The sequence below is a fragment of the Tetranychus urticae genome, chromosome 2 (assembly GCF_039701765.1).
Source record: "Tetranychus urticae isolate SD_2017Ah chromosome 2, NJAU_TeUrti_SD_1.0, whole genome shotgun sequence".
NCBI classification, from domain to species: domain Eukaryota; kingdom Metazoa; phylum Arthropoda; class Arachnida; order Trombidiformes; family Tetranychidae; genus Tetranychus; species Tetranychus urticae.
The window spans coordinates 5,807,741-5,823,411 of record NC_142959.1 but is presented as its reverse complement, the minus strand read 5'-3'; the positions used below and the strand labels follow the sequence as shown (position 1 = coordinate 5,823,411).

At 30.2% G+C, this 15,671-nt stretch overlaps 1 protein-coding gene across 1 annotated transcript in view; it reads left to right on the top strand.

Annotated features, from left to right (window-relative positions):
• LOC107366463 (choline O-acetyltransferase-like) overlaps window positions 1-11,726 on the top strand; it is a 40,439-nt gene extending 28,713 nt beyond the window's left edge. The window contains exons 6-12 of the mRNA XM_015934075.3: window positions 2,305-2,479; window positions 3,153-3,370; window positions 5,146-5,426; window positions 6,080-6,344; window positions 7,269-7,331; window positions 9,454-9,770; window positions 10,274-11,726. Coding sequence (XP_015789561.1) covers window positions 2,305-2,479; window positions 3,153-3,370; window positions 5,146-5,426; window positions 6,080-6,344; window positions 7,269-7,331; window positions 9,454-9,770; window positions 10,274-10,700 — 1,746 coding nt within the window. The 3' untranslated portion in view covers window positions 10,701-11,726. The remainder of the gene's footprint in view (window positions 1-2,304; window positions 2,480-3,152; window positions 3,371-5,145; window positions 5,427-6,079; window positions 6,345-7,268; window positions 7,332-9,453; window positions 9,771-10,273) is intronic.
• The last annotated feature ends 3,945 nt before the right edge of the window (window positions 11,727-15,671 follow it).

Sequence of the window (15,671 nt, the reverse complement as noted above, 5' to 3'; positions counted from 1 at the left end):
TTCTGCAGATGAAAAGACAAAAAGGAAAAGTTAAACTTTTCATTTTTCATGAAAATAATTTTTAGCTTTTCACTAATATCGACCAATTTATCGAAGCATAAGAAGAAGAAGATGAAGAATAAAAAATACTCCCAGCTTGTCAGAACAAGAAAATTGCTCCAAGCAAATCATTTATTTGCCCGAATCAACATTCACCTTTGCAACTCCATTATTATTATCATTTTTAGATGTTTCACATTATTAATATTTCATACATTTTACTCAGTGTGTTGTCTCACCAATAATAATTGACTCATTTCATTATCATAGTTGAACATTAATGAAGTGAACAAACTGACGACAAAATTAAATTCAGATTATCGTACAGATTACAATCTCAATCATTTTCAGATTTTTACTCTTATTCCATCATGAAACTTTTCCATCGTGATTGTTCATCACACCTTGTAAGGTAATGATGAAGGTAAATTAAAGTTTTGCTCTTTTTTGTGTGTGTTCCCTGAGAAGTAAAGCTTCTGTTCATGCAATTGCTGTCAAGGAACCAGAAGTTTTCATGGACAAATCAAATCATGAGTAAATCTAAACAAATAAACAACACTCAATGAAATGATCATTTTCTTGTTTTTCTCCTTCGATGAGAAGATGTCAGTTGTTACATTGTTTGCGTGCATAAAGATGAGAGTAGATGAGATGATTATGATGATACAACTGTGATGATGTACTCACACTTGGGGGTTGATTAAAAACCAGAATTGAAAGCAAAATCTAATCGATAGTTGATCGAAAAGCATTTAATCAAACATGTTGAAGGAAAAAAGTTGAACAGAAAATTCAATGACATGGATTGGAAAACAAAATGATGAAAATACAAGGTTTCATATTTTCCATTCTTTGCAGCCATTCCATTTGATATCATGATAACTATTTTGAAATGTTAAAGATTATCTAATGATATTTAAATGTGGCTCATGATCATGAAAGGATACAAAATTGAAGAATGAAAATTCACTTGAAAAGAGCTTTTCAATGGACAATTTGTATCAACCTTTTCCTCTTCACCAATCATTCAGTGTTAACCTATCATTTTCATATGTTGTTCAATTGTTGATCAAATAGCATGACAACACGTGCATTTCCGCATCTTTTTGTTACCTTACTTTAAATAATTCAGTCGAGTGTTCATCATTAATGGAGTTATTATGTTAAAATTGAACAGTCTTGTCTCTGGTAATAAGACTTGAGGGAATTGAAAAAGGTTAGATTTAACTATTAGAAAATGATAAATATCGCCTTTTCATTTCAAAAGTCAATTTATTCAGTTTCACCTTAAATCATTCAAGAATCTGGTTGAGCTTCATTTTGAGATAGACTTTGTTTTACCATAAAAATCATTGATTGCGAGACAATCTAGTTCTGAGCAAGAAAAACGCTGAATAATCTGAAGCTGATTCTTGGAGTGTTGGTTCATGTTATATGTTCATCTCGTGTTTGGATAACTGTGGTTAGATCATGTTTAAACAAATCAATTTACTTTGTTAGATTGCTGTTTATTCAGGCATTTAGGTTTCATGTAATTGTTTATTGAAATCTTGATTTAATTTTTTAATTTGCTTTATTGTTTACTGTCTTTTATCAATCCCTTTGCTGTTAATGCTTCTGGTTTAGGTTTGTTGATCAAGTTATTAACTTTTGTTATCTTGCTATAAATGTCTACCTTGTTTACCTTACCTTTGAGTTTTTATTTTATTTTTTGAACCATTTTTTTGTTGCTCATTATTTAACCTCTTTTTGATTTCTGTGTAAACAGGTAATCAACTAGTTGCTCCATTTTTTTTACTTTATATTTCCCAAAAGGATTTAAAGAGGATTACATTTGTTTAAGCATTGATTCAATCATTCATCATTGAATCCGTTTTTTCCTTCTTCTTCTTCTTTGCTTCTTCTAATGATGTTGTCTCTACAGTTTATTTGATTGTTTGTCTTCCATCATTAGTGCCAATTCATTATTACATTGATCATTATAATGTTCAACAAAACTGTTAACATTCTCACTTTTAAACCCTTTTCTCAATAAATGAGCTTATTATTAGGTAACATCCATTCAACCCAATTTTATACTTGTACATTTCATGGCATTTATTGTTGAACCAGTGGTTTTATTGGTTAAAATTTGCACTAACCAAGGCTGTAAATTGTCAATAGCAGTTGATTAGTAAATCTGGTTTTATCATTGATCAACATTTAAATTAGGGAAGGAAAAATAAAATAAAATCTTTACCTACTTTACACTTTATTTGTATACAGTTTTACAAAGTAAATCTTGGTAAAGGTTATCAAGTTAATGAGGATCATTTGGTTGACCAATTGAAGTTAATTTTGTATTCATCCAAAGAACTGGAATCAACATCACCATTAATTGGACTGTTAACATGTGAAAATAGACGGACATGGGCAACAATTAGAGCACATTTAATTGAAAGTAAGTTAACTATTTGCTATTTTTTTGGGTTAACAATGTTTATGTTTGTAGTTTTTAATTTAACCAAATGGTGGGGTTGATATACAAAAGGCTTGGGCAATTGTCACATGATTAAGTTACAAGATTAGATTTACAGATTTTCCCTTAAATTCTCCCTCCAATTTACATGCTATTGTTTTAAACCACGTTAATCCATAATTACTGTTTTAGATTATCTTAATTTACCCTTTAATTGTTATTTTAATTAACTGAGTTGATTATATCGACAATGTCTAAAAATAAATGTAGAAGACATTTGATAGTTACAATTGAAATGTGTGGAGCTCAAAGTAGAAACCTTGGACGGTTGGCTTTACACGTGTGAATCTTTTCTGTGTTACAGTTACTTCCATAAATTGTTTTTTAATGGTGATTATTTCATTAAATTTTCAATATCTGTGATCTCGTTGCTGAAATATGCTTTTGGATATAAATTTTGTATTCAATTTATGCTCTTGGGCCTGAACCAATGGCCTTTAAACTTGCTCTTTTGGTACTCACCAGTCGTAACTTCTGATGTTTTTTTCTTTGTGTTCAAGTCATGCTTTATTGAAATTTAATCAACTTGATGTTAACTTATCAATTAACTAACACTACCATGAATTTAATTGAATTTTTGTCCTTTTTGTTCTAGAGCCCAAGAATAAAGAATCAATCGAAGCCTTGGAGACATGTTTGTTTGTTCTTTGCTTGGACGACTCTGTGTTTGGCAAATCATCTTCAATTGCCAGTACTCGACGAGATTCCGTTGAAATGGCTCGCATGGAAACATCATTCATGTCATCCCAATTAATGCATGGAGGTGGTACTGAATTTTACTCTGCAAACAGATATTATGACAAATTCTTGCAGGTAAGATTTACCTTTGAGAAAAGGATGAAAGGTGAAAGGGAAGGAAAGAGATAAGAAAAAAAAAGAGAAGACTCAAGAAACATTTTCTCATTATTGTGACTCTGATGATTTTATTTAACCATTCTCTAATTAATGATCCATTCAATTGGATAACAAACAAAACCAACAAAGGAAAACATTTCCTCTGATTAGTTTATTTATATTCAAACTATTACTTTACTCTTAATGAGTTTATTAAGTAGCAGTTTTGGTCCTATTAAACTTACCTAATCACATAGAATCAATAGAACACAGAGTTCTATGTGGTCCTATTATTGGTTATTTTTGTCTTCTTTTTTCTTCATTTCTTCTTTTCTCTTTCCTTTTTACTCAGCAAAACCAAGACAATTTTGTGTGAAACAAAGTCAAGTCAAATCTCAACAGTTGCCATTTTGACCCCAAGTAGTTGCTTTGAACAGGATAAAATTCATTTTCTTTGGAACACTTTGACATGAATCGATTTAATTTATATATATATTTATATATACGTATGGTCCATTAGTACGTAAGACAATCAACTTAACAAGGTGAAATATTTATCAAAGGATTCACAGTTACCCACTTGAATCGAGGTCTACATTTTTTCAAGCATTTCATTGCGTCATCATCATCTTCTCTTCTCTTCCACATTGTCTTTAACTTGATCTTTGCTTTTGTCTTTTTTAGGGTTGTCAATTTGCTAAGAAAAATTGAATTTCCCACAAGATTAAGCATAATTTTTCATGGTAAGAAGACGAGCCAGAAGAGCAAGGAAGAGAAAAAATTGTTATAGAATCACAAGTTTTTTCCCTTTGCTGGGAGGGACAAGAGATGAAGATGCGAAGAGGACTTGGAGAGTTGTAATAGGGAAGAAGGAAAGAAGAATGATGATGAAAAAGAAGAAGAAGAAAAGAGAAAGTTTTGAGAAAATGAGAATAAGCATTGTGAATATAACTAGGAGTGAAAATAAATAGGAAAGGTAATGAGAATGCATAGAAGATAATAGGGAAAAAGGGAAGATGGAAGGTGAAGAGTGGGAGAAAATGAGAGATGATGAGAGAGAATGAGAAATTGTAAAGGAAGGAAGGAAGATAAAATAAAGGAAGAAAAGGAAGAAAAATAGAAATGAAAAGTGATTGAAAATAAAATATACTGATTGTTGTTGCAGAGTGAAGCTCAATTTGGACAAACTTTGCTTGTGGCTGAGTGTCAGGTATGGGGTCTAGAGTTTTTTTTTGCTTACTTTTACCATTGGCTTTGATCACAAAAATAACAAATTGTTATGTGTCTCTCCCTTTGCTGCCTATGTAAGTTATTGCTCCTAAGGCAATGTTTCACTAATACAACAACTACTAGAGAGGCAGGGAAAGAAGAGAGAAACAAGGGAAAACTGTAATAGACAATTTTTCTTTTCTCTTGTTTCTTTTCAAAATAAGTTGTTCCTCTTTGTGATACAGAATCAACCTGATAGTAGATGAACATGATCATGTTAATCATTATCATCATCATCAGCAACATCAGTATCACCAATTGTTTATCTTCGAGTCACAAATCACAGTTGTTTGCTTTGAAACCATTAACAGACCTTAAAACAATTAACACTTTTCTGCCTTTGTCAGATCAAGGCAACAGCTAAAAAATTCAATTTTGCTTCATTACAATTAGATTTGAAACTTCACTTGACTTCGAATTTTAAATGAACAAAAAAAACAAATCACTAATTGCAATCCTTTCCATTTATTCCTTTAATGATATAGATTATCGTTTCGAGAGATGGACTTGCTGGAATCGTCTTTGAACACTCGGCTTCAGAAGGAATTACTTTGATTCGTTATGCCGACTCCTTGCTAGATTATCTTGAATCGAATCCAATAACACCTTTAAATGATATTTCAAGGAAGGAATCGCTCAAAAGAACAGCTTCAAATTGTAAAAATTCATCGGCTCATTTATCAAGTAAAGATGTTCAAAGGTTAACATGGGATGTTGATTGCGTTGTTGTCTCAGCAATCAAGGAAGCTGCCAAACGAATTAACAAGTGCGTATTATAAACACTGAAATAACCACTTGAAATCTCGAATGGTTAAACTTTAAATTGACATTTGATTGTTGCTGTTTCTTTTTCTCAAGTTTCAGTCTCTAAGGTTAAATATCAATTTACCCTGTGAACTTGAATGAATTTATATATTTTCATGTTCACTGAATTTGGTGATTAACCAACTTTTGGTTTTTTTATATCATTTGATAGTTTTCTTTTCTTTCTGTGAAACTTCTATTTAATCAAGTGAAAAGTGAAACTTTACCATTGAAAAATTGAATCTACTCATTTCAACTTTTCAATTCACGTTCAGATTAACCCAACACTTGGCAAAGAAAGGTTATTGAAGCAATAAGAAGAAAAAGAAAATAAAAAGAAACTTAAATTGATAAAGGTTTGAAATATTTTGAAATGAAATACAAAAGTGTTTGTAATTTCCTTTTTTAGTTAATCATTTTTATTGTATAATTTATCCAAACTACAACAATCAAATGTTAATGAATCAGGGTTGTAATGATAGTTACAGAAAAAAGGTGAAAGATTAAATATTTAACAAGGCTTAACATGGTATTAAACTTGTAATTAACATGATTTTTCGCAGTTGTTTGATCTGTTTAGAGATTCATTTTTCTCACATGTTTTCTTTTTCTCAGGCTTATCCATGATGTTGACTTAGTTGATCTCAATTTTACAATATTTGGTAAAAAGTTCATCATTGATCAGTCCATGTCTCCAGATGCATTTATCCAGCTCTCTCTTCAGTTAACCTATTACAAAGTTCATCGACGATTGGTATCAACCTATGAAAGTGCAAGCCTTCGGAAATATCGTCTTGGCCGAGTTGACAACATAAGAAGCAACACAATTGAAGTATTGGCTTGGGTTCGAGCTCTTTGTGATGAGATTCCTAATCTAACGGTAAATATTGGTTCTTCCAATTTAACCAAATATCAAACATGTTATTATTATTATCATTATCATCATCAATAATAATATTAATTGGATTGTGTTGTATTATGAATAATGTTGATAAACAAGCAAATATTTTCTCTCTAAAATGGAAAGGCTTTCCATCATGTTTACCGTCTTCATCTCAATAAAGTTGAAGATCAACATCAAACACCAACAGATCTTGCTAGTTTTGTCCAATATCACCTTCAACTCATGATGATGGCGATAATGATTTTTATCATCGTTTTTTTATATTTCCATGTTTTTTCATTTTCAATTCATCTTTATCAACAAAAGAGTAACAAAATTGATGACCGTTTAAGATGAATCGATTCATTTCTTCATAGATTGAGAGGTTCATTGTAAAGATGATGATAATGATGATGAGATGGAAAATGATTATCTTCATTTTCATCTCAAATATACTATCAAGTTTATCTTCATGATCAGAGTCATCATTAACATCATCTAGTAAGATTATTGTCCTCCTGAGGCTTGAGACTTGAAATGTAATTTACTTGAAAATCAGTTGAAAATTATGATTGAAATTTTTTCTTCTCTTTACTCTATTTTCCTCAACTCAACACAAACCATGTCATCTAATTAAGGTTAATCAGGTTTACAATTAATTATGCGACACATTAAAGGGTTTACAATTATTTACTTTGCAATTTACACTTTACTTCAATAAGGTTCACTTGAAATTTTGAACAAACCTTTAAACTTCTGGCTTTTCACCCATTCCATGTCCAGAACCTAACCAAAAATAATTGAAAATTAAATTATTTGCTTGATTAATGTTCATTAAAACTAATTGTGATTCTTTTTTTCTCTTTTATCTCCTTCTCATTATTACCTTTTGGACTCAACATTTAACCATGGAAATCAAAGGATCAACAAAAATTGGATCTATTTCAATTAGCAATTAAAAAACAAGTGGAAATAGCAAAATATGTAAGGAATTAATTATCATCATTTATATTTACAGTGGAATCAAATTATTCTCAATTAATATATTCAAGATTCTCTGGAAAATGATGCTGATGAAACTGATGCTTACTCTGATGATAATGATCATGGAAGAAGCAACAAAAAGAAAAGAGGAAAAAAAGAACTTTTCTTTCGTAATTGTTTACTCAAACAGTTATTCATAAAATTACATGACATTGAATAAGAACAGTTAATTTACTCTTCTTGCCTGCAATATTTTGCTGGTAAAAGATGAAAGTTTTTAACAATTGCAATTGAAACTTTATCATCCTCTTTCCTCGGTTCCTCCCTCTCTATTTAAAAATCCCTCCGGGGAGTTTGTATTTTCATCCCTCTTCCAACATGATGTTGCTCTTTTACAAATTTTGCTCAATCCTTATTTTCATCATCTTGTTCAATCAGCTCTCTTCATCATCTTCAACTTGTTTCTACATTGAAAAGTTTTAATTTGATTCTCATCAAGTTCAACACGATTCTCATTAGGAATCACCAAAAAAACTAATAATTATATCTTGAGCTCATGTGAATTTAAAGTTGAAATTGCTAAAACTCAAAAAGTTAACCTTTTTCGATCCAGTTATTACAATTTTAAATTTACAAATGAACTTAAATTTAGCCATTTATCGTTTCACAATTAGACGTTAGTCAAACATCACAACATTAATTGGTCTGTAGATTGAAAATACGAGTTTGATTAATGGATTGTAAATATTACCATTTTCTTACTTTGATGGTTTGCCAGTTTGAAGGATGGAAACAATTTATTGTATCAAAGACATTGAAACAAAACTAAATTTGAAACCATTTTGAATAGTAATGATATTAATGAAAACTTTGAAATGATTAATATTACTATTTATTATATTCAACTAGAGATAAATATGAGAACCTTAGAGTTGGAATATCTTGAATCTCTTGAAGAAAAGAGAAACAAATGAAAATATCAGCAAAAATTGAATTGAGTTGAGCCATCAGTTCAATCAGCATAATACATTTTTTACAGGGAGTTTCAATCAACTTGCCCATCATTTGTTATTAACAATTTATGCCTTTTCCCAATTGTTCCCAACGCTTCAACTATTTACCCATCTTCAATAATGTCATCTTATTCAATGGCTGCCAGATATTGAAGTACAAATTAACTGTAAAATGAAAAATTATTCAAATTACTGGAAAGAGTTTAAAGAAAAGGAAGACAAAAAAATGATTGAACAAAAATGTTGAGTTAATATTATTCATTGATTGTGAACACCTTGTATTTGAATGTATATACTCATAAAGGTATATACACATTAATAATGTAGTCTTGGAGTAAAATAGATGTGAATAAATGTTAAATGATAATGCAAATATCGCTAATATGCTATGATACAAGAACGAACCAGGGAAAAATGGAATAAAAATTCTGAACAAAGTTTTTTCTCTTCTCTCATTTTACTTCATTTTTCTTAATATCAAATTATTATTATAATTATTATTAGTTTCAATGTAGTTACAGTAATATTATATCACGATTATATTTACATTGCACGTTATTCATATTATATTTAGCTTCATCTTAATCACATCCCTTAACCTCTTATAATACAATATTACAATATTACACATTTTAATTGTAAAATGTATCTAAACAACTAGACAATTTATTATTATTATTATTATTTTCATTGTTTTTTGTTTTCCATCATCATTATTATCATTATATTTGCCTGTAATGTTACAGGTAAACAGAGTTTTACTTTCCCAGCAGTTGATCCCAAGTCTAGTTAGATCTCAGTTGAACTTGTCTTAATAATCAAAGCTTTCTGAAATGGATGAAAACTCAAAGACTTTTTACATGAAACATTTTTTCACTTATTTTTCAGCTTATTTTCAGAGCTTATTTTTCTTCTCTCTCCAAGTTCATCTTTTGAATTTATTTTGAGTCAATTTGTATTCTATTCTAGATTTTTGTTTCGTGCTTCAATTTACTTATTTTACTCTTTTTTTTCTCTTCCATTTTTCTTCTTCTTTTGCTTTTCAATTACACTGGTCAATCTTGATGGTCATCTTTTTGATATGGATTTTGGATTGTCACTGGATAAAGACTATTGATGGTTATGGACCAGATAATCATCTATATGCACTCCAAGGTCTGGCCAAAGTGCATAATTTTGAGATTCCTCTGATTTTCAGGGAAAAATCTTACAAAGAACATCTCAATTTTAAATTATCAACCAGTCAATTGGTTTATCGGAAGCTGATTCTTGTTGGTTATGGAGCTGTTACACCGGAAGGTTATGGATGTGCTTATCGATTAACTGATAATACGATTACCTTTTGTATTACATCTTTCTTTTCATCGCCGGAAACTGGATCAAATTATTTCGCCTCAAGTCTTGAAGGAAGTTTACTTCAAATGAGGTAACAATTTGTCTATTCATTTTTCCAGTTTCCTTTTCACTTTTCTCTGTTTTTCAACCCTTTGTTTTCATTCACTGTTTACCATCGACTCAATTAGTTTTCAATTAACCTGACAAGAGCATTATTTGTTTCACTCTATTTCTTTCTCATTAATATCGATAAATTAACGTTTCATAAGCTTTAATCAAATAGTTGTACTTAATACAATCAACTGGACTTGTTACTTTTAGATTTATTCAATTTGTATTCCAAGTAAGTTTTTCCAAATTATTTCCAATTGGTTAACCTTTGCTCTGTTAAATATCCAAGCTTTTGGCTTAATTGGACTCTAACTATGCAATGACTAATTGCTGCTTTCAAATGATAATTTAATCACTGTAGATGCATTTGACTTTACCTTTATCTTTTTTAATCACTCCAGTTGAATCGATTCAACCACAATTTCAATTCATCAAATTTTCTTTACTAATTCAATTTTACATTATTTATCTTTTGTTTTACAGGGAACTTTGTCTTAAGCTTAAAGCCAAGGCAACAAGTAAAGAGTCAACTGAAGTTAAGCAATGTAACCAATCTACTGATTTGGACAATACGATTAAATTGAAGATGAATGGTGATAAAAGTCCAATTAAAGCAGATATTAATGACTTGAACCAGGAAACTCAACTGATTTCCAAGGATGAAATAAAGATTGATAATGAAGTGAAAAAATGTGAAATTGTTAACGACTGTTCACACAACAATACAATCAATTGTACACTGGCAAAGTCAAATAACGAAACTAGTGAAAATGGATCAATAATTGGTGAACCTGAGACTGAAACTATTGAAATAAAGCTGGAAATAGTTGATAATAATCACATTGAAATAAGTTCAAGTGACATGAAAACTAATGATAGTGAAACTGATTGTAAAAATAAGGTGCAATAATCAATCAATGATAATTGTAAATATAGTGAAACTTAAAGTGAGAGATGAAAAAATTTAACCACAAAATTGTTGACAAGTTTAAATTTTATGAAAAACTGTTGAACCACTTGTAGAAGTAGCCATTGTTATTGTATTAATTGTCTTGTAATTGTTACAATTATCACCATCATTTGTGTTGCAAACAAAAACGAATCAAACTTTGTAACATTGAACCGAATTGTTTGATTATTGATTGTCACTTGAATCATCTAATTTTGTTGTCCAAATAGTTTAAATTAGACAATTTAAAATGACAATAACTAAACAATTTGTTTAAGTAATTCGAGCTTTGAAGAGAAACTTCGAGAGAAAATTTGTCAACAAATGAATCTCGAGACTCTTGCAATGTATTGATTTATGTACGTTTTATTTGCTAATGATGATGATAATGTTGATCTGTTAATTATTCCTAATCTCATTTAGTGATTATGCACGTTAATCATAATTAAAAAGGAATAATTAGTAATTATTGAAAGGAATATTTTTGTTGTAAAAAAAGAGTTAACAAAATTTCTAGAGATTTAAAGATTATCATTGTTATAATATTGTTATTATTACGAGGAAAGTAATGATTGCTGATTTAACTTTAATTGATTCATTTAGAAAAATTTACTCAATGATTGAATCGAGTAAATTTAATTGACTAAATCACAATTAAAGGTAAACAGTAAATGAAACTTCCCACTCACTCTGAGCACCTTTAATGGTACTCATCGGTTGTGTCTGATAAAAAGTGACTTGCGTTTGATGCATTCAAGCAAATTGATTAATTGATTATCACTTCAATTTTCAACCTTGATTGTTAACTAAATCCGTTTGGTCACTGTAAATGAATGTAAACCATGAAAAATGATATAAAACGCTTCATGTATGTTTAAGCGTTTAGTTGTGATAATTTTTGTCAATCCTTCTTTTGTTCACTTTCCCATTGTAAAATAGCTTTAACTGTCAATTCACTTAAATCAATCTTAAACCACTACGTTTAGGGTAACCAGTATTTAATCAAATGATTAAGTGATAGTTAAACCACTGCATCGAGAAGTTATGAGATATAAACTCGAGGGCGAAGCCCGAGAGTTTTATCTCATAGCTTCGAGATATTGTGGTTTAACTGATTTAAACCACTATGTAATCTAATCTCAACACTTTTTTTCAATTTTCAAGACACAATTTTGTCTTGATTTTCCATTGCTTTCAATGGGTTTTCCTATTTTCATTTTAGGTTTCTTATCATTTTCATTTTAATTTTTGACTTTTTTATCAGGTCTAATCATTCTCATTATCACTGTCTTTAGAGCAAACTGTGCATTTTAGTTAACAGTGTTAGTTAACCATCAAGTTAACCAATTTCAGAAAGGCATCAGTTTATACAATTTAATCATTTGATTAAATACTGGTTACCCTAAACGTAGTGGTTTAAATTGTATAAACTGATGCCTTTCTGAAATTGGTTAACTTGATGGTTAACTAACACTGTTAACTAAAATGCACAGTTTGCTCTAAAGACAGTGATAATGAGAATGATTAGACCTGATAAAAAAGTCAAAAATTAAAATGAAAATGATAAGAAACCTAAAATGAAAATAGGAAAACCCATTGAAAGCAATGGAAAATCAAGACAAAATTGTGTCTTGAAAATTGAAAAAAAGTGTTGAGATTAGATTACATAGTGGTTTAAATCAGTTAAACCACAATATCTCGAAGCTATGAGATAAAACTCTCGGGCTTCGCCCTCGAGTTTATATCTCATAACTTCTCGATGCAGTGGTTTAACTATCACTTAACTACTCATACAATTTAAAGGGTGCAACAATTAACTGACTGTAAATGAAGAAGGTAACAAGAAAATTGAGCTTTGGTTCACAAAATTTGGTGATGTTGATGGAGATATTTATGAAGATATTGAAGCAACAGATTTTGGTTTCATTGTTTCTGTTGCTGTTATCTTAATATTACCAGATTTTGTGATTAAAGGTAAGCTTAATTTTCTTGTTACCTCCTTCGTTTGCAGGCTGTTAAGTGTTACACCCTTTAATTGTCTGATTTAAATTGTACTTCAAGATTGTAATTACTTGTAGCTCAACTAATCTCAAATCAACTCTACCAAAGCTATTATTATGCATCTTATTGATGGTACTTAAAATACGGCCAATTTACAACTTTAAGATGATATTATTGTAATCATGCAATTAGATTGATTGAACACGATTTGTCTATGAGCAAATTAATCGAAATGTAAATCGACTAAATTATGTATGCTATTATACATGATGTATTTATTCATCTTTGATTTGCTTTGATTATTGATTACATTCACTGCAATATTTACTGTTTTAATAGAGAGGTAAATAAAATTGAAGTTGATAAAAGGTTTTTTTAGCATTTCTTTTTGTGTTGAATCTGGTCAAGGAAAAGGAGAAATGGGCAAAACTCGATGTCTTTTCTGTTCAACTGTATTCATTTAATCAATCATTTTCTCCTCCTTATTTCATCTTTTTCGCCCTAAACAGCATCATGATCAAGTTGAACATGAATCAGGTAAGTGTTGATTAGCACTTTGAAAAGCAAGAGTTAAGTTCAATCTTTTGCCAAGGCTGTAAATACAAGAAAGCCAACTCTTGATCTTGTCTTTATCATTTCTGATGTATTTTGCTTTGGTCTTCATCTTAATTCATTCCTCAGGCAGTATTTGCCCTTTCCAATCTCTAGGAATGCGAATTATCGTAAAATTGGGATTCATTGATGCAACTTTGAGTAATTAAATTACATTTCAATCCAATCAGATGATTGTAAGCTTCTTGATTGGTGTTATGTGTTAGCTTGTTTCCCAGTGTCAATTTTAATTCGATATTTTTAAGCTTTTTCATACTAATGAAAGTTCGCCGGAGATAAGGACGACCACGTATCTGGCTGTATTTACATTTGATTTTAAATTTAGCGCTTTCTGAAAAGTTCTCTTTAGTATCCTCTTCATTTATTCGGAAAATCCAAATTTTAGTTTCCTTCTTCCAATTGTGTTAAAATATAATTTATCTTTTTAGTTTTTTCTTTTAATTGTGAAAAATAGAACAATTTCTGAAACGCGATAACTTTCCTCAGCAAAAATTACACTAATGACCATAATTGCATTTGCTGCTTCCAATAAGTGAATGTTCTGACCTCCTTTGGAACCGACTATTGCGGCTCATTAAATCCGAATTTTGCGATGGCCAACAACGTGAACATTTGGAAAATTCGGACCAAATTTGTTTACGCGTGTGAAGCAAATCTAGTGACAGCCATAGTGGATGTTTGTTATCGCATGCTGAAATGTGAACTTGTTTCATTGGAATTTGAAGATGCAAATCGTGGTCATGCAATTGACTATATCGCAGCTTCAAAAAATTGAAAAGGTAGATTCAACTTTTGCAAATGACCATAAGCCAATTGCTGCAATTGGCAGAAGGGATCACTTGCTCCCCGAAAAAAAAAACAAAAACACCAAGTCAAGTGTACCATTTTCTAAGCTAGTTGAAAAGCTACGTCATTTGATAGCTATGAACGAAAATGTAGATTCTCTTGTAGAGAAACATTTAAGCGAAATTAGCGTAAATTAATTAAATCATTTTTTGTCATCTTTCATTGTAAAAATCGCATTAAAAATTAAAATATTATTTGTTAGTTAGAATTGTTCATAATTATTCAAACTATCATCAAACTATTCTATTATTTAGTCCATAAATATAAGATATTACAAAATAGCATCCGAGACAAAAATGCTGTCAACGAGCTCAAACGTATGCATAGCATCTAGAGTTGTTGTGTTCCGATATCGATAATTATCGTTAATTTCTCTTGAACAGATCATCGTTGAATCACTGGCGTTTTCGTTATCTCAATTCTAATAGATGTCTTTTTGAAACAATATATACTGTAGAAGCTGAATGCACTAACACGGCGTCAAATTGATGAAAGTTTCACTATGTTGCTATTTTTTTGGATGAAATCAAAAAGTATTAATATAAGGTATGAAGGTTAGTTAGATTACTTTTATCAAAGGAATCAAATATAAAGTTAGAATGTGAAGAAGAGAGTCCATCGATAGTCGCTAAAAGACATGGCATAACTAGACAAGTGGTTAATTTTTTCAAGCAGAAAGTTTGTTCTAATCAAGGGATGTTTCGGATTTTTGTAAAAATAAACGTATAATCACTGTATGTAAGCTTGCTTGCAATTCTTGAAAAATCTCTTGCTAAAATCTATAATCTAGTAAAAAATCACTGCCAGAATAGGTACCAAGTTATCCACGACATTAAACATTGGATTAGTAAACTGATACGTTCAAAGATCGTCCATTGCTAGCATTGATCTGCCACAAGAAAACCTGAAAAATTAATATTTCACTTGTTAGACTCGAGCAGCCATCTATTGCTGGATACTCAAACTCACTCAAACTGTATTTGTATCTTATTTGTATCTTCAAGTCTTTGCGATAGTTGATATCCATGATCGTTATAAACTAACTCATATTATTGGTATATAATTAGTACAGTGCGTGCCGGATTTACTAAAGTCAAAGTAATAAATCTGGTTAATTGATTTCGTTGGTTAACTGTGAAGAGTTTGGGTGATTTAGAAAGCATAAAAAGCTATTACTGTCGGAGTGATTGAATGGACAGTTACAATAGTATCAGCTTTAACGTACATATTTTAACCAGACAATACTGCTAATTAGTCATCAGAATCTGTGAAATAAAATTGTCAACAAAATTCAACCGAAAACAAAAGTCTATCTTCTTTGCTCAGTTTTCGCTCGATTCACAACTGTAAATGGACTTTTGATTATCTCACTCTTTTTTTGTGTTCAACAATTGTGTTTAAAATTGGATTCAAAAATTGAAATCGTAACCTTCATTAATGACAATGTTTTTGGTTTCACCACAATTCATGATA